The sequence below is a fragment of the Schistocerca cancellata genome, chromosome 8, assembly GCF_023864275.1.
Source record: "Schistocerca cancellata isolate TAMUIC-IGC-003103 chromosome 8, iqSchCanc2.1, whole genome shotgun sequence".
Lineage (NCBI taxonomy): Eukaryota > Metazoa > Arthropoda > Insecta > Orthoptera > Acrididae > Schistocerca > Schistocerca cancellata.
The window spans coordinates 348091737-348112237 of record NC_064633.1 but is presented as its reverse complement, the minus strand read 5'-3'; the positions used below and the strand labels follow the sequence as shown (position 1 = coordinate 348112237).

Below are 20501 nucleotides of genomic sequence, written 5' to 3'. Positions count from 1 at the left end.
TCCGAAATGACCCTCTTTCCCATACGCATATTCCCTCCCCATGCATACACACGCTCATGTCATAGCTCTCAAGTTTACGCTTTTTATGTATAGCTTAGCAAATGAAGCCGACATCCAAAAAAATTAGACTGATAAAAGTACAAACTGCCTAAGCAGTAATGGCTAGAGAGCAAACGCAAGGCCTTAACGTAAGGATGACTAGGTGTAAGACACATGCTACCTGTGGAAAAATTGATGGGACCATTGAGAGGAAGGGGAGTATATGAATATGAAATGTTCAGATGCAAGCAAAAGAATGAAAAGCTGAAAGTGGGGCGGAATATATAGAGGGTCTATAAAAGAGTAACAAACTTGAAGACAATGATATGGAAAAACACGAAGAAGTAAGGGAAGGTATGGGAGATAGGACGAGAAAAGAATTTCACCGAGCACTGAAAGATATAAGTGGAAACAAAATCGCTGGGGTAGACGAATTTCCCTCAGCATTTTTGAGATCTTTTAGAGAGCGGACCATGACAAAATTATTCCACCTGGTGTGCAAGATTCTTAAGACAGTCAAAATACTCTGATACTTCAAGAAGAAGGTAATAATTCCAATTCCAAAGAAAGCAGTTGCAGACAAGACTGAATTCTGTCGAATTAGGAGTTTAATAACTCACTGTTGCAAAATATTGAAAAGAATTTCCTACAGAAGACTGGAAAAACTGATAGAGACCGACCTTGGGGAAGCTCAGTTTGGGATCTGTAAAAATGTAGAACACGCGGGGCAGTACTGACTCAGCGAGTTATTTCATAGATCACAGAAAACAAACCTACATTTGCAACATTTCTAGATTTAGAGAAAGTTTTTGACAATGTGTACTGGACTATTCTCTTAGAAATATTAAAGGAATCAGGGACACAATACAGGGTCCGGGATCTTCTTGCAACTTATACGGAAACCAGACTGCCTTAATGTGAATCGAAGGTAATGGAAGAGAAGCCATAGTTGAATAGGAACTGAGACATCGATGTAGGCTATCGTCGATGTTATTCAGTCTGTGCACACAACAGGCTGTGAAGGAAATAAAAGTTCAGGGAAAAGATATAAAAAGTCGGCTGTTGCTGATGACACTGTATTCTGTTAGATGTGGCTAAGGACTTGGAACAGCAGTTGAACGAAGTGGATAGTGACTTGGCAAATGACTATATGATAAACATCGATAAAATTAAACACGGTTAATAGGATGTAATCTAGGTAAATCAGACGATTCTGAGGGAATTAGATTACGAAACGAGACACTGAATGAAGTACATTAATTTTATTATTTGGGCAGCAAGATAACTGATGAAGTGGATAAGGTGTGAAATGCAGACTAGTAAGGGTAAGGAAAGAATTTCTGAAAAAGAGGAATTTCTTAACGTTATAAATATGATTCAGACATTATTTTCTGAAGGAATTTGTCTCGTGTGTAACTGAAAAGTTGACGATAGCCAATTCTTACAAGAAAAAGATAGACATTTATGAACTGTGGTGCTGTAGAAGGATGCTTGAGATTAGATGCTTGATTGAATAATAATTGACGCCCGAACGCAACATTGGTGAATTGTATCACGTAATATGTTTTTTGTGTTGTGGTCTTTAGTCCGAGATCGGTTTCATGCACGTCTCCTAGCTGCTCCATCCTGTAAAAGCCGCTTTATTTACGAACAACTACTGCAATGTACGTCCTTTTGAATCCGATTATTATATTCAGCCTTGGTTTTCCTCTACGATTTTAGGCCCCCACACTCCTCTTCAATACTAAATTGGTCATACCTTTATGTCTCAGAATGGGTCCTATCAACAGATAGTCATGTTGTGCCACAAATTTCTTGTCTCCCCATTTCTATTCAGTTCCCCCTAATTAGTTACGCGGTCTACCCATCTAAACGTCAGCATTCTTCTTTATATGTTACTCAAAATTTAAATGTTGAGGAAAAGTAAATACGGTACGTGCATTTTTCTGGAATTACGTATCTCTCGTGTTAGCACGAACGTGCCTAGAGGCCGTTGCTTGTACCAGACAGCTAGAAGTTCAAATTGCATGCGAGCTGGTCCTGCTATCTTACAGTACAGGCGCTTCTAGGAAAAATCATATCCAGAAGAATAGTACTGGTAAGACAGAAAGTCTTAACATAACAATTAAGTCTCTGACACAGTGAAAAATCGTAAAGACTGAAACCAGCACTCCCATCGCATTTTCAATAAGCAGCACATTCCTTTGCTTAGAGTTGTCACAGTGTGGAGCATCAGAGATAACCTAAGTGACTGAGGATGAGCATAATTCTGTCACTACGCCTCTCAGTCTTATCCAGGCTAACAAATAAAAAGCCAAATCACAGCGAGACCTGTCACCCTAACGAATAAGTTAGAGGACTGCATGTTGTGAGGGAAAATCTGTAAAAGATAATTCTCATAAACAACACTGCGAGGTGATTTTCAAGGGAATAAATTACTCGTCACTAAGGCAATATGCTGGTGTATTTTATAAACGAACATTATTTATTGGAACACACGAATAAAATTTTAACACTTAGTCCTATATAGCAGGTTGAGTAAAAGTATGAAACTTATTAATCTTCGAACTTCTTATAAATTTGTAACTTATTATATCTATCTAAAACGAAACTTACAATCAGGAAATGAGTTCTGAAAAAATAGAGACGTACTGAATGTGGCCTAGAAGTTTGTGATCTGTGACTCATGTAACATGAACTACAGTAGCGTATTGCGTCTATTGAACCCACACACTGACCAGCCAGAACATCGTGGCCGCCGACCTACTATCGATGTAAGGCGTCCAGGCGACAGCACCCTCACTTGCTGAGGAGTGACTTGCAACCAAACACGTGCACGGTGCATGTAGTAACAGTGAGCGTGCTGTCTGTGCGGAGAACGGGAAAGGCGTGCGATCTATCTGACAAGGGGACCCTCCATACTGTTAATCACGGATTTTGATGAGCTTGAAATATGGAGTAGAGGAACTTACCCTGACTACCTGGCTATCCGGTTTGTTAGCGACGGGCCTTGGTTTTTGAGAAAATCGATTTTGAAGTTCATTGCGTCGTTTTCACACCCGTAACATTACATATATTCCGAGCAAGTCAGCGTAGCGTGGCGGTAAAGGCTCACGGCTATCGCGCTACAGGTACCGTGTTCCAACCCTGTTCGCGGAGTAGATTTCGGTGTATTTAATGGCATTTGTGATTTCGCCTTTTGATTCTTCGTTCAACTCCTCTACTTGTGGATCTTCTTCTGGCTGCACTACTGCAGAAACGCTTGGATCTTCCATTTCACAGGATTTTTTTCTAACACACGGCACTTGAGACGTTTTGCGAGAAACTAACGCTGTAGTTAGATGCCAACGTAAAGGAATGCAACTCGCATTCTCATTTGGCCGCAACAAGGAGCTGGCTAACGATATTCACGGGAGAGGGGACGATAATGGGCGGAGATCGATTTCACGTAATACAAGAAGCGACAGAGAAGAACTCGAACACGGTACCCCCAGCGCGGTAGCCGTGAACCTTTACCGCTGAGCTACGCTGACTTGCTCGGAATGTACAGGGTTATTACAAATGATTAAAGCGATTTCACAGCTCTACAATAACTTTATTATTTGAGATATTTTCACATTGCTTTCCACACACATACACAAACTCAAAAAGTTTTTTTAGGCATTCACAAATGTTCGATATGTGCCCCTTTAGTCATTCGGCAGACATCAAGCCGATAATCAAGTTCCTCCCACACTCGGCGCAGCATGTCCCCATCAATGAGTTCGAAAGCATCGTTGATGTGAGCTCGCAGTTCTGGCACGTTTCTTGGTAGAGGAGGTTTAAACACTGAATATTTCACATAACCCCACAGAAAGAAATCGCACCGGGTTAAGTTGGGAGAGCGTGGAGGCCATGACATGAATTGCTGATCATGATCTCCACCACGACCGATCCATCGGTTTTCCAATCTCCTGTTTAAGAAATGCCGAACATCATGATGGAAGTGCGGTGGATCACCATCCTGTTGAAAGATGAAGTCGGCGCTGTCGGTCTCCAGTTGTGGCATGAGCCAATTTTCCAGCATGTCCAGATACACGTGTCCTGTAACGTTTTTTTCCCAGAAGAAAAAGGGGCCGTAAACTTTAAACCGTGAGATTGCACAAAACACGTTAACTTTTGTTGAATTGCGAATTTGCTGCACGAATGCGTGAGGATTCTCTACCGCCCAGATTCGCACATTGTGTCTGTTCACTTCACCATTAAGAAAAAATGTTGCTTCATCACTGAAAACAAGTTTCGCACTGAACGCATCCTCTTCCATGAGCTGTTGCAACCGCGCCGGAAATTCAAAGCGTTTGACTTTGTCATCGGGTGTCAGGGCTTGTAGCAATTGTAAACGGTAAGGCTTCTGCTTTAGCCTTTTCCGTAAGATTTTCCAAACCGTCGGCTGTGGTACGTTTAGGTCCCTGCTTGCTTTATTCGTCGACTTCCGCGGGCTACGCGTGAAACTTGCCCGCACGCGTTCAACCGTTTCTTCGCTCACTGCAGGCCGACCCGTTGATTTCCCCTTACAGAGGCATCCAGAAGCTTTAAACTGCGCATACCATCGCCGAATGGAGTTAGCAGTTGGTGGATCTTTGTTGAACTTCGTCCTGAAGTGTCGTTGTACTGTTATGACTGACTGATGTGAGTGCATTTCAAGCACGACATACGCTTTCTCGGCTCCTGTCGCCATTTTGTGCCGCTGCGCTCTCGAGCGCTCTGGCGGCAGAAACCTGAAGTGCTGCTTCAGCTGAACAAAACTTTATGAGTTTTTCTACGTATCTGTAGTGTGTCGTGACCATATGTCAATGAATGGAGCTACAGTGAATTTATGAAATCGCTTCAATCATTTGTAATAGCCCTGTATGTAATGTTACGGGTACACAAAGTACGGAATGAACTTCATAATTGATTTCCTCAGAAACCAAGGCCCCTCGCTAAAAAACCGGCTAGCTGGGTACTCAGGGTGAGTTCCTCTACAACATATTTGAAGCGCATCAAAATCCGTGATTTTCAGTATGGAGGGTCCCCTTGTGAGTCTCACCGACGGCAGACTGCCGTGCCCGGAGGCTCGGCACGAACATTGGGAAACTGCAAGACTTGTTGCGTATTCGACGAATGCTGTGGTGAGTGTCTTCAACACGTGGCGAAACTAAGGTGAAACCACGTCCAGACGTCGTGGGGTTGGGATGCCACTCCTGATTAGAGATGCCGAATTCGTAATCTGTTCAGACTGATAAAACGGGACAGGCGGCGAACTGTGGCGGAATTAACATCAGACTTAAATACTGAACCGAGTAAAAGTGTGTGAGAACACACAGTGCACCGAACACTCCTAAACATGGACCTTCGCCTTCGACGACCCATGGATGTGCCAATCTTAACACTACGACATCGGCAACTACGACTGAAATGGCCACGTGGCCATCGGTAATTTGACGTGGCAGAGCCTGAATGAGAGGGCGCGAATCCACCTTGTTCCAGGCGAACAGCTCCGTGACCTCTGTACGACGAGATGGAGACAAGCTGGCAGCGGCTCCATTCTGCTCTGGGGACTATTGAGGTGGACATCCATGAGTACAGATCAGATCGCACAAATCACCAAGACGGCGAAGCAGTATCTTACACTGGTTGCAAACTACGTACGCAACTTCATGACGATCGTGTTTTCCCCGGCAGTAGCATTTTTCAACAAAATAATGCGGCATGTCACAAGGCGAGCAATGTGATGGAGTATTTCGAGGAAAACAGTGGCGAGGTTCCAATTGATGTGCTAGCTCCAAAATTCGTCATATCTGAACACTACGAACACATCCGAGGCGTGATTGAGCGTGGCGTCAGAGCTCATCGCTTCCTCGCCGAAAGTGACGAGAATAAAGTGACTTGTGTGTTCAGATGTGGGGCTAACGCCCCCCAGCGACCTACCAAGGCCTCATTGCTTTCATGCCACGACTCGTCGCCTCTGTTACCCGTGACGGAGGTGATATAACAGCTACTGTGTAGGTGATCATACAGTTCTGGCTGATCAGGGTATCTTACAAGAAAATGATCTCTAAAATAAGGGAAATATGTTGTGAAACAACGACAGCTGCTTACGAACGTGGCCTGAAAGAGCGTGATGCAGGCAGCCGTGGCGCTGCACACGAACTGCGCCATCGCCACCGGGCTCATCACGTCCTGCAGCACGTGCAGGAAGCTGCGGGCAGGAAGAGGAACGCTCACACAGTTAACCTGGCTCTCTGCGCAGATCTCAGTGTGTGTCATTCACTTTAAGGGGCTCCGGAGCGCCCTATACTTGCAATGTTAAAATAACGCTTATAAATTACATCTTTCCTCACAAAGTATTTGAGGTAGGAAGTTGAACTTTTTACAGATTATTTATTGGAATATGGGCTACAACTTAATATAGGGATTTTACAAAATTTTAGTTCAGTTATTAAAGATGATTTTTTTTTTCAATTGTAATGAAAATTCACATTTTTTGCAATTTTTTATTTATATATTCAAAAATATACAGTTTTTTGGAAAAAGGCTATGTTAAATTATGCAGAAGGTACTGTGTAACATTTACTGAAAGTTTGAAACAAATATGTTTGGAAGATCCTTAGAAAACATGTAATTACTATGAGAAAATAAGAGTTTTGGGAATCGAGCGACAAAGATTGGATTAACTTTTTAGTGCATTCCAGGTCCATAGGATGGATTATCTTCATCCTCTGCCAACTCCCCCTCCAGCTTCGTCTTGTTCCTCCTCCTGTTTACTCTTGCTTGTATTTCTAGACTCTTTACAGCCCTGTCTGCAGCCCGAAGGCGTTCCTTGTCTAAAGCAAGCATCGCTCGTACCATGTTAGAACCTATCTTCATTCCCATATTTCTAAATACCTTGCACCTTACAATGTTGCCATCATTGAAAGTCGCAACAGCAACTTTACTTTTACTCATTATTATACTTCAACAAAACAGAGACTCAAGAAAAAGAATTAATTCCGAATATTTTCGAGATAACGACAGAGTAAATAAACATGAAACAATCGACAATCACACCAGCGATATATATTGAACCATCACAGGTTAGCCACAACACATACTTTATCTCACATCACTAAAATGTACCTGATGAACACGGACGTTAATAATGACACCATTTGACAGCAGTTTAACAGCGCCACAGTGGGTCACGCCCATGTAGAACACATTTCAAAATAAATTTAAAAATAGTTGTAGTCTTCGGAATTGAATAAATTATATATCTATTAAAAGGTAATAGTCTGCAGATTCAGAAAACGCAGAAAAGTAATAATTGAACTTTTCATGATTTGAGCCTTTCCGGAGCCCCTTAACATAATCTTAGAACAACCACGACACTTCCTCGCAATTTAGAAATGTATGCGGTGCCACGACTCAACATCCGACCATTATTTCACCACCCAGTTTCGAGACCCATCCCAGCGAACTTCCTGAGTCTCTCAGAACCAAATTATTGGCAACTTAAGTAAACTTCACAAGCCAAAATCGCTAAAAAAGCATTTTATTTGACGACCAGTTTCGAAAGGGCTGTGCTGTCATCTCCGGATATTATGCTTTTGAATTTTTGTGAAATATTTTCCGTCAGTGTTACAAGTCATTTCACACTGCATAAAATACTATGATGACAGCACATCTCTTTCGAAACGCGTCATTTAATAAAATGCTTTTTTAGAGTTCTTGGCTCGTGAAGTTTTCTTCAGTTCCTGTACACTGCAGGTCGTCCTCAGACTGACATATAACCAAATTACTGCAAGTCTTACGGCACAAGGGATTTCGAAGTAGTCACTAAGGTAATAAATATTTTTATGTTAATCCATACATTGTGTAAAAGGTGAAGGTGCAGTAATTTTTGTCGATGAATGAGGACGGTGTACTGAACAACATTACATCATCAGTATTTACTTCATTTGTTAGCTAATAATTATAATAACAAGTCGTATGTTTTTAGGTTGAGTAGCACCCTCCAAGTACACGAGGGTAAGAACAAGCCATTAATGTTTATTTTCTCCTGGACACCATGTCATGCGTTGAAATTTGGACGTATGGACGCAAAACGTTATGTCTGTACTGACAGGAATCGTTCACTTCGTGGCCCAGGCACGAACATGCAGAAAACATTAAGTCACAAAGTTCGTAGCGTGTTTCTAGGAAGACGTTAGACACAGAGAAAAAGAGCAACACACTGATGTGTGTACATACTAATGCACCACATATAAAATTATATGCACTGATTCCCTGTGCATTAAACGTTTAAATTTAACGGAGCAAGCTGAAGTAACACATGAGTTTACTGTCTTTAATTTGTAGGGGGTGGATACAATAACTGTTTTCAGTGCACTGCAGTGTCATGGGGAAGACGAGACGGAAAAAAATCATGCTCGTAAACAACACTGAACTGGCTTCCGAAGGCCACCTTAGCTGCAACACATGAGTGTTCCATCTGTTTTGGAATTTCACCTGTTACACCCCCAGCTTAGTCAGTCCAATTCTTGAAAGTTTTTTATTTCGTTAACAATAGTGATGTAAATTTTCCCTTGATGATTATTAGAGGAAAGAGTCTGTTGTAAACGCTATGGAAAATCGAATTACGTTTAAGTTCAATCTATACACAACCGTTACAAACACATCGTGCCAAGAAGGCTAGAAAAACAAAACGGTTTAATTGTTAACTTTAGGCTGTTAATATTAACAGCATTTCGAGTTAAAATTTACATACAGAGTCAGTTTATAATTAGTGGGTATAATAGCAACGTACGTTTAATATCGCAGGACGATTTTAACGACTAAAACAAGTGAGCAGTAAACAGTTAAGACCGACTAAGCCAGTGATGTAAGAAGGTGAGATGATATTAAAAAATTCTTGCGGCGCGCATGCCTGCAGCTTGAGTGGCTTTTGTAGGCCAGTTTCAGGTTATTTCAATTTGATAGACCACAAGTGGTGAGCTGTATCAAATTTTTTGTCTCGACTTCCTCTACATCCGTGTGGTACGTCGCAATCAGTTATCGCCACCGTCCACATGTTCGATAAAAATTAATAAATGCCAAATGTTCTTACTGGTAGTAAGTTTAAGTTTCCATGTAGCAAATCAAGCAGTGTATTGTAAGTGGGATGTAATTTCTATTTGCCATAATTCACCCTCGATATTAATAGTTTCAGCCGGTAATAAAATAAGGTTCACCTATAAAACATTCTAATATTCTTCTCAAACTGAATTTTGTAACATGAATAAAAATGGTGCCTAACTCTGACAAATGTTTTACATCAAGAAGTCAAATTTCTAATTCGCCATTGTTAGATTTCTAATAGAATATTTCGTAGAAAAATGTAAATTAAAATTGACCCACCTTAGAGTGTGCTGATGAGCCTTGACACAGTCCACCAATTCCGAGTACATCTCTTCTGACCCTCCACCAGCCTCTGATGAGTTGTACGATTTGGCTCCAAATTTTTGCAGTCGCGCCTTTTCGTTATACACAGCTCTACTTTCCTCGACTTTTGATCCTCTGCCGACAGTCGAAAGTCGCTCTCCCACTATACGCAGCTGTGCAGCTATATATATCATGCACGTGACGAAGAATATATCCAGACCGAAGCTTAAAAAGTTCCAGTAGAAAACTGAGTGGCACTGTATGAAGTAGACGGCGATATACAGCGGGAAATTCGTCTTGACGACTCCGCGCACGTTGGCGAAGGGGAACTGCCGGCCGGGAACGCCCGATGCCCAGGCCACGACAGGCATCATGAACCAGACGGGCCCCAAGATGTTGAGGTACACCATGGGGGCCCACGTCAGCCACAAGGCCTTACGGTGCGAGCCGGTGAAGATGGCCATCAAGGCACCGTCGCGCTCGCAGTGCGCCCACTGCACGCTGATGACGTCACGAAGTGCGGTGACGAGTCGTCGGTAGGCGCCGACGTGGCTGGAGAAGTGCGCCAGTTTGACGGCGCCGCCGATCAGAGTGAACGTGTTGACGAACGTGAGCATGATGCTGTCCCAGTCGCCCCACGACTGGTACGCGAAGAGGAACCCCATGGCGATGGTGGCGAGCATGCTGAAGTATATGGTGGCCGTGTAGGCGGGGTACAGCAGGTGCCACCAGCTGCTGCCCTCTGGAGGCCACGCGCCCGTCACCATCAGCAGCGTCACGTTGTGACGCAGGACGTCGCCCACCGAGACACCGCTCGCCGGTTTCGTTTTGCGTTCAAACATCGACAGCGCCGGCATAATGCTGCGCAAACTGTGGAGAATCACACATTTTTCTTTCTTAACGGAGTAGTTTAAAAAACACAAACGTAAAAGAAATAAAATGAAACACCTCCAGCCGTCCTCTCCATGTTATTTATTATATAGCAACCAGTTCCTCTGCTCTTAGCTAACTCTGAGGTGGGTGAACTCCAGTAGTATGCACGATCCAATCAACGGCCAATATTTATGATGTGGCTTCCGTAGAACACTGTAACAGCAATGTTGTGTCTGCAGTTGAGGTGGTAGTTGATGGTTGCATACACAACATCTCTCTTACGGTATTCTACGGAAGCCAGATCATAAATAATGTCCGTTGATGGAGTCATGTTCAGTTAAGTCATCGAAACTGATTGCTGTATAATAAATAACACCGAAAGGACAGCTGCAAGTGTTCCATTCTATTACGCCGGTGAACGGCCAATATCCCATAAACCTTCAATCAGAAGGATGGACATGCAAAAATTTAAATAGCTGTCATTTACTATTGTGAACTAATTAAAGTTGAGCCATTACATACAAAATCTGGGGAAAGCGAGCCAAAGCCTGCGTTTTTTTGGCAGAACATTTGGATGGTGCAAGAGATCTGGTAAAGAAGCTCACAGGGTATTCCAAAAAGAGTGTCGCCGTGCGGTCTAAGGCGCCTTGTCACAGACAGTTCACACGCCCCCTCCCCCTCCCCCCGGTCGGAGGTTCGAGTCCTCCCTCGGGCATGGGTGTATGTGTTGTTCTTCGCGCAAGTTAGTGTAAGCTCCATTAAGTATTCCATAAGTCTAGGGACCGATGACCTCAGCAGTTTGCTGTCATAGTACTTACCACAAATCTCTAAAAAAAAATGTCGAATACTTTCAGAGGTGGTAGTACTCATCGAAACATGAAAAATGTGTCAAATAAATATGGATCCTGAAACGTATACTTTCCAAGGTAAACATCTGTTAATAGGGAGGGCTGCGCGGCACTTGGTTGCGGGTTTGCGGATACTAACAAAGCCGTTGCATTGGCCCTCCGTTAAATGTGTCGGCAGGGTATCATCAAGTCTCACTCACAGTACTCTACCTACCAGTAGGTGGTCCGTAGGCAGTTGTGTGGTCGAATCGTGTTGTAGGCTATGTTATGTAAGTAACCTGTTTGTATGTTGGCAGCGTCGGCCGCTGTGACCGAGCGATTCTAGGCACTGGAACCGCGCGACTGATACGGTCGCGGGTTCGAATCCTGCCTCGCGCATGGATGTGTGTGGTGTTCTTAGGTTAGTTAGGTTTAAGTAATTCTAAGTTCTAGGGGACTGATGACCTCAGATGTTAAGTCCCATAGTGCTCAGAGCCATTTGAACCATTTTTTATGTTGGCAGCACTATAGACGGTGTTAATATCGCTGACAGCGATCTGCAACCTCCTCAAGAGATTCTGTGTTTGGCCAGACTAGCAATTAGTGAGTGGATACGGAAGCGTATGGAAAAGATACACTCAGTCGAGACTCTGTGTTGGTAGGACATGCACTGTAAAGTGAGATGAAATGATGTGTTTATAAGAAAATTTGCGAGCAAATGTGTGACGATGAACGTTGTTGATAATGTTTGGGTAGTGGAATTACCAACAATTATATAATTTTTGAAACTGGATATCACATGAATAAGGTAAAATTTTCTAAATACATTGTTGGCTCTTCAACCAAATCTTTCTGTATGCTAACGATATGCCTCCTAATAGTCAGAGTCTATAGTAGTCAGAATCTTTTTATTTAGCTGGCTGTAGTTGCTACTTGCTGTAATTGCTCTAGTTCGTGTTATGATTTTCTGTGAGGTAAGTGACTTATGAAAAAGAATGAGGTTTGCACTGTCGGAATTCTTGATTCAAATGAGTTTAGGCAATTAACGGAGTTGGAGGTAGTTTCATGTTTCTTTAATTTCATATTGTTTGGATTATTATTGTTTGGATTCCTTGCAATTAAGGCCTTTGTTTTGTGTTAATTATTGGATGCCATGTTGTCTATGTATAGCAGTCAGATTGCGCTGGGCATATTGTGGGTAATAAATGAATAGGTTAAGCTTGAGTAGTCTTTCTACGGGAAAATCCTGTACGTCAGTTTTTAGTTAAAAATAATTAAAGAATTAGTTTCAGTTAGTTTTCGTCGTGTTTGTGTGTCTTGTTGTACAGTACTGTCAAGCCTGGGTACGTACCATGGCGTTTTACCTTCTCCCAAACGCGGATTTACTTATCTGTTTACTGTTATTGCGCTGATTGTACCTACAAATTGTGTAGTACATTTGCATTTTCTCTCTTCTACTACTCGCAAGTGAAACGGCGGACATGATACTCCGCTTTGGTTTAGCAAACGGACGCAGTCTGTGAGCCCGTGACTGAAAAATATCCACGGCACAGAGTGCCCTCTGATGTACGGCAGACTTTTAGAGTGCCTGTGGGACACAGGTAGCCTAGAGCCTTGGAAGAATGACAGTGGAAGGGCCCGCACAGTTCGCACACCTCACTTGAAGGAGCGTGTGCGAGGAGAAGCGTGTGCTACTTTGGAAGAGAGCCCTGGAACCAGTTTGTGACGATTAGTAGCAGCAGAAGACGCATCTTTATTCTCTTATGTGCGGAGGGGGGGGGGGGGGGGGGTAAGGGTAAAATGGTTCAAATGGCTCTGAGCACAATGGGATTTAACATCTGAGGTATCAGTCCCCTAGACTTAGAACTACTTAAACCTAACTAACCGAAGGACTTTACACACATCCATGCCAGAGGCAGGATTCGAACCTGCGACCGTAGCAGTCACGCAGTTCCGGACTGAAGCGCCTACAACCACTCGGCCACAGGGGTGAGGGTATTTCATGTAAAATTGCTGTACCCGTATAATCTACACCGCGTTCAGGATCATCATGGAAGACTGCTGTGGCTGTTACAGTGCTTTGCCGCAGATACACTGTTGACATCCAAGATTTCATTTACCGATGAGGCAGGGTTCACAGGATGGTATTGTAAATTTCCACAACCAGCATCTATGGACAGATGTAAATCCCCAAGCAATTCAGGAAAGAGGCCATCAACAACGATTTTCAGCCAACGTATGGGCAAACGTACTTGGCGATAGATTAATAGGACCCATACGTACAACCATAAAGGTTAACTGGGGCAATTTATCTGAACTTTCTCATTATTGTATTGTCTATCTTTCTGGAGGCTGTGCCACTGCAGCAACGAATACATCCGTGATGGCACACCAGCACACTTTCGTGACAGTGTGCGGGAACATCTGTCGCAAACATTTCAGGACCGCTGGAGCGGTCGGGGAGGGCCCCACACCTTGGGCTGATCGTTCCCCAGACCTAAATCGCCTAGACATTTGATTAAGGGGACAATTGAAGGAACTGGTCTAGGTCACTCCAATCAGCGATGTGTGGACACTACAGGGTCGCGTCTTCAGTGTGCGCCAGCGGGTACAACTCAACCGGGTATACTTCAAAGGCTGCCTCATTCCTTACGCCGGAGAACAGAGGGGTGCATTGTCGTGAATGGACGCCACGTTTAACACCTCCTGTAAACACGTGATTATCGCAGTAAGTATGCATTTTCGGACCCAAGTTTACTGGACTTATTTTTCTTTTTCAGTTAGTACTACCACCACTCAAAGTATTCTACACTATTTTTGGAACACTTTGTATCTACAGTATCTGATCAGATGCCCTTCTATAATGCGAAACTGACCACTAGATATCACGTGCGGTGGACGCACCAGTACTAAAGGAAATGGCGCGTATTGTGTTGTTAGTAGAGAAGGAGTAATATCAGAATGATGTACAGAGGTCTAGCGGCTCCTCATAAGTTACCTATTTATGTACCCAAAACTAAGTGATTTTTTAGGTGGTGTAAATAGCAAAGCCACTGGGCAGTGGACGACTGGTAATGAGTGATCTGCAGTGACGTATCACACTATACCATTTGGCGACTTAGGATCGGTGAATGCCTGCAGAACGTTACCTGCGATGATGTGTAGCGCCAACAGTGAAGTACAAAGGAGCTGATGTTAAGGTTTTTGGGGTGTTTTTCGTGATTATGGTGTGTTCCACTTATTGTGCTCACGAAAACGCTAAATGCGGAATCATATCAACACATTTTACAGCATAGTGTACTGTGCACAGTAGAAGAACAGGATGGACACCACGAATATTTGTATCAGTATGTAAATGCACCATGTCATAAACGAGCATCTATAAGTAAATTGGTCTGTGGAAAATAATATTTCTGAAACTGAGTGGCCTGCCTGGAATCCCGACCTAAATCCAATGGATCACCTTTGGGATGAGTAAGAACATCGACTTCCCTTCAGATCCTAGCGTCCAATGTCACTGTCTTCTCTGGCTTCGCCTCTTGAGGAAGAAATGGCTGCCATTCCTCCACATACATTCAGACACCTTATTGAAAGTAGAGATCAAGCCATTATAAAGGCAAAGAGGAGAACACACCCCGTATTAATGTCCTGTAATAAGTGTCAGGATACTTTTGTTCAGATAGCATATATTGTGACAAGAACACAGGCAGAACAGGATATATTGAATTGTATCTAAATATCCAAACATATCGACAGTCTTAATATTTCATCACCTTTATATCGTCTCGATGATAGTGGTGGCAGCCAAGCATAGAAGCAGTCTACATACGTAGAAAATTTCAGACGGTATCCTTTATGAGGGTATTAGGCTGGCTGCAACGGTTTCAAGGAATAGTTCTGTACTGAACGTGATGAAGCCAGTTAGTCGTCACCGTTCACATATTCCACTATCATGAAATTATATTTTTAAAGTTGCATGCTCCTCTACAGACATCAATGTATCGTCAACGGCTGATTTACAGTACACGTATTTATGAAATATAATATGTGTACTTGTAACTCTGTTGGAAAAACATTCAACAGCTTTATTGTGTTTCAGACAGTGATTCAATAGAGCGCTGTGACCGTGGGGAAAGCTCAAGGCAGCCCTTCGCTTTCAGTTTTAAGGGTTCTCTACGTGGTTTTTCATGTATATTTTATGAAATGTAAAATGAAATTAGTGGTTTTAGCGTTGTAGACCCGTACCCATACAGGACTGAGCTGACGAAATTTTTGGTATTTGTCTTACACCCAAACATTCGAGCGTCAGACTATCAGTTTGGTACCAAACGTTGTGTGTCGATAGAGTATCAACCAAAATTCCGATATAGTTCGTATTATGTGCTGGCGTCCAGCAGAACGGGCATAAAGGCTTATTAAAAGCAACACCAGAACACAGCACAGGAAAAGCATAACTGTGACAAATCAGTAAGTAAAGTTTCCTTGGGGAAGTTGGTAGAGCGATGGATCGTCGTACCAAGGGATGGATTCGAACCCCAATGATCACAGTTTGTTTTACTGCATTATGCGTGAAAGTGTTATATGGGTCAACATGGTTATAACATGTAAAAGGGCTATTTGGAGTTTACAGCGTTGTTCTATTGGAAGTCTGCGTTCGCTTCGTTTCTTTGAAAGTGATAAACCTAAAGAGTACATTTGTAGTTTCACAGAATACATAATCGTAACAAAAAATGATGAAACAGTTGCATCACAGGTGCGAAACTAATGATGATGTTGTTGTTGTTTTTGTTGTGGTTGTGGTCTTCAGTCCAAAGACTGGTTTGATGCAGCTCTCCATGCTACTCTATCCTGTGCAAGCTTCGTCATCTCCCAGTACCTACTGCAACCTACATCCTTCTGAATCTGTTACGTGTATTAATCTCTTGATCTCTCTCTACGATTTTTACCCTCCACGCTACCCTCCAATACCAAACTGGCGACCTCTTGATGCCTCAGAAAATGCCCTGCCAACTGATCCCTTCTTCTAGTCAAGTTTCGCCACAAATATTTCTTCTCTCCAATACTGTTCAGTACCTCACCATTAGTTATGTGATCTACCCATCTAATCTTTAGCATTCTTGTGTAGCATCACATTTCGAAAGCTTCTATTCTCTTCTTGCCTAAACTATTTATCGTCCACGTTCCACTTCCATACATGGCTACACTCCATACAAATATTCCCGCAGCATCACGCGATTTAATTCGACTACATTCAATTATCCTCGTTTCCTTCTGTTGATGTTCATCTTATATCTTCCTTTCAAGACACTGTCCATTCCGTTCAACTGCTCTTCCATGTCCTTGGCTGTCTCTGACAGAATTACAATTTCATCGGCGAATCTAAAAGCTTTTATTTCTTCTCCATGGATTTTAAATCCTACTTCGAATTTTTCTTTTGTTACCTTTACTGTTTGCTCAATATACAGATTGAATAACATCGGGGATAGGCTATAACCCTGTCTCACTCCCTTCCCAACCATTGCTTCCCTTTCATGTCCGTCTACTCTTATAGCTACCATCTGGTTTCTGTACAAATTGTAACTAGCCTTTCGCTCTCTGTATTTTACCCTTGCCACTTTCAGAATTTGAAAGAGAGTATTCCGGTCAACATTATCAAAAGCTTTCTCTAAGTCTACAAATGCTAGAAACGTAGGTTTGCCTTTCCTTAATCTATTTTCTAAGTTAAGTCGTAGGGTCAGTATTACCTTACGTGTTCCAAAATTTCTACGGAATCCAAACTGATCTTCTCCGAGGTAGGCTTCTACCAGTTTTTCCATTCGTCCTTAAAGAATTCGTGTTAATATTTTGCAGCCGTGGCTTATTAAACTGTTAGTTCGGTAATTTTCACATCTGTCAACATCAGCTTTCTTTGAGATTGGAATTATTATATTCTTCTTGAAGTCTGAGGGAATTTCACCTGTCTCATACATGTTTCTCACTACATGGTAGATAATGCTGATAATCATTACAATAATTATAATAAAACTAATAGTAATAGTAATACAACAATAAGATAAATAATAAGTACATGACATTAAAAAATAAGTGCAAACATGAGCCCCCCCCCCCCCCCCACACACACACACTGTGACCTTCATCCAGGAACAAAGGCTTCATAATGTTGGTTGCATACGAAAAAATGTGTGAAGTAAATTACATATAACAGTTTCACGCGTAAACAGTTTTTAAAAAATCATCATCAATGGGGTTTGAACGCGGAATCTTTGATACGACGATCTCAAACTCTACAAACTCACCCACATAAGAACTAGAAATAATTACTCACAGATACGCTTTAACGGTGCTTCGTATTTCTGGTGTTACTTTTAATCACTGTTTACGCCCCGTTCTTCTCGATGACAGCACATAGCATGACCTAACTCGGTGTTTTGTTTGATACTCTATCGACATACAATGTTTGGTAGCGATTTCAGTGTCTTCCTTCTAGAGGTTTGGCTGTTGTTGTTGTTGTTGTGGTCTTCAGTCCTGAGACTGGTTTGATGCAGCTCTCCATGCTACTCTATCCTGTGTAAGCTTCTTCATCTCCCAGTACCTACTGCAACCTACATCCTTCTGAATCTGCTTAGTGTATTCATCTCTTGGTCTCCCCCTACGATTTTTACCCTCCACGCTGCCCTCCAATACTAAATTGGTGATCCCTTGATGCCTCAGAACATGTCCTACCAAACGATCCCTTCTTCTGGTCAAGTTGTGCCACAAACTCCTCTTCTCCCCAATCCTATTCAGTACCTCCTCATTAGTTATGTGATCTACCCATATAATCTTCAGCATTCTTCTGTAGCACCACATTTCGAAAGCTTCTATTCTCTTCTTGTCCAAACTATTTATCGTCCATGTTTCACTTCCATACATGGCTACACTCCATACAAATACTTTCAGAAATGACTTCCTGACACTTAAATCTATACTCGATGTTAACAAATTTCTCTTCTTCAGAAAGGCTTTCCTTGCCATTGCCAGTCTACATTTTATATCCTCTCTACTTCGACCATCATCAGTTATTTTGCTCCCCAAATAGCAAAACTCCTTTACTACTTTAAGTGTCTCATTTCCTAATCTAATACCCTCAACATCACCCGACTTAATTCGACTACATTCCATTATCCTCGTTTTGCTTTTGTTGATGTTCATCTTATATCCTCCCTTCAAGACACCATCCATTCCGTTCAACTGCTCTTCCAAGTCCTTTGCTGTCTCTGACAGAATTACAATGTTTGGCTACTAGCGCGTATTCACATTTCTAAAGAATTTTCTTTATTTTGTGTTATTACATTGTGTGGTATAGGACACACTGGGGTAGATATGGTATAAAAGTATGAAAAGCCTCATCTGATGTGCTTCTAAGTGCTCCTTTCACCACTTTGTGGTAGCAGACGCCAGAGCCAGATGACGGTGGAATAATAGGGGCTCGCTGCGAGAGACAACAAATTTTCTACTTGTGAAACCTACAGCGAGCCATATACTCAACTCTTCGATCCTTTTTCATACGTCTTTCACACTACATTGACACATGGTTTCTTGCTTACAACGCAGAAATCGTCTGTGGCACCTTCGGCGCACTACTTCCAGTGTAACATATTTTAACTGAAGCATTCTGTTTCGTTACGGGAAACAAGTGCTCTAAATAAATAAATTTTAAATAATGAAACCTCAACACTGTAGGGTGAAATTTCGGTATTCCGACAGATTTCTTTCTGCATTAAAGAAGGCTCTTCTTAATGACGCGCTATCTTCTCCAGAAGCTTGGTGCACACGGCGCATCATCTGAGATAAACAATGTGAGAAAATCTGATACAGCGAGTCATTGTCGGATATTCTACGTCCATGAGGCTACTTCATGAGCAGTTCACCTTCTCCTTTCTAGATTTCTATTACTGAGGATTTCATGTAGATTTACTCATTTCCTCGGAAGACGTTCCCAAAATACTATATTTTCTTAGCAGTTACTTTGAAGAGTACCTGATGCAGTATTTTCATCGATTTGGCACAGTACCGCAGACGTTTGTGGGACCATGTCTCCTGAATGCGTGACAGTGGTATATGGCGGTTGTAGTAGGACACCCTTCTCTAACATTACCTTTATTTTATGGAAATAACCGGTACCATGTATACTATCGATTCTTGCATAACTGAACATTATATCAGCTGTTTAACTGAATGAACTTCATATGGTTCTGTATATGATGTAAAATGTGCAAAAAGAAATTAATTTGTTACACTCTGTATGTACTGTTAAAATGCTTCTTCTTTTAGAAATATTTGAAATTACGAAATATCGGGCATACTTAAAATTCATATTCTTAATTGCACAATCTAAAGCTAATTATTAAATTTATTTGTGGATTCATTTGTAAAATAATGTTACAACTTGGTGATGATTCTTCTTTTGTCAAAAAAGTTTGTAAACTCATTTGCTTTGTAAACTCTTTCGAATATTGGGAGTACCGCAGAATGTTAGAAATAGTGGGCATGCCTCTGATGGAGACAGACGTATTTATATGAACGACACTAACAATGTAATTTGGAATATTAAGTGGAAATTGTAAAGACGGTGTGATATTGAAAAATGTGACAAAGAACAAAATTCAAGAAATCTTCATATTTTGTCATCAGGAACGTACAACGTTAAATACAAATTTCAGCCGCAAGAATGTACCCCTGGACTCAAGAAATGGAGCCAACAACAAGAGAAAATGAAGATAAGTAAAAACTTTTTCTTTTGTATGTCATACGCCTCACGAAGCTTTCAAATCTGGTGCAGAAACAGAGAAATTTAATGGTGATGTGTGGGAGGGTAAGATCACACTGTATTACCTTTTTACTATTACATCAACATTCTTACATATTATGTCGTTGAAATTACAACTTCCCAAACCAGATTAGAAAGACCAGAGTAGCAGATATTAAATCAACATCTACATCGATACTGTGCTAGTCACACTTAAGTGTCTGTTAGAGGGTTCATCCAACCACCTTCATAACAATTCTCAGTTATGCCAATTTCGAATAGCGCACGGAAAAACGCACACCTATATCTTTGCGTACGGGCTCTGAATTCCCTTATTTCATTAGGATGATCGTTTCTCCCTATGTAGGTCGGGATAAAGAAAATATTTTCGCATTCGGAGGAGAAAGTTTGTGATTGAAATTTGGTGAGAAAATTCCACCGCAACGAAAGCCGCCTTTGTTTTAATGATGTCCACCCCAAGTCCTGTATCACGTCAGTGACACTCTCTGCCCTATTTCTCGATAATACAGAACGTGCTCCTCTTCTGTGAACTT

General features: G+C 41.9%; 1 protein-coding gene across 1 annotated transcript in view; it reads right to left on the bottom strand.

Moving 5' to 3' along the window:
• Positions 1-10316, bottom strand: part of LOC126095570 (uncharacterized) — a 45470-nt gene extending 35154 nt beyond the window's left edge. The window contains exons 1-2 of the mRNA XM_049910347.1: positions 9436-10316; positions 6160-6259 (exon numbers count right to left, since the gene is read on the bottom strand). Coding sequence (XP_049766304.1) covers positions 6160-6259; positions 9436-10316 — 981 coding nt within the window. The remainder of the gene's footprint in view (positions 1-6159; positions 6260-9435) is intronic.
• Between the last annotated feature and the right edge of the window lie 10185 nt (positions 10317-20501).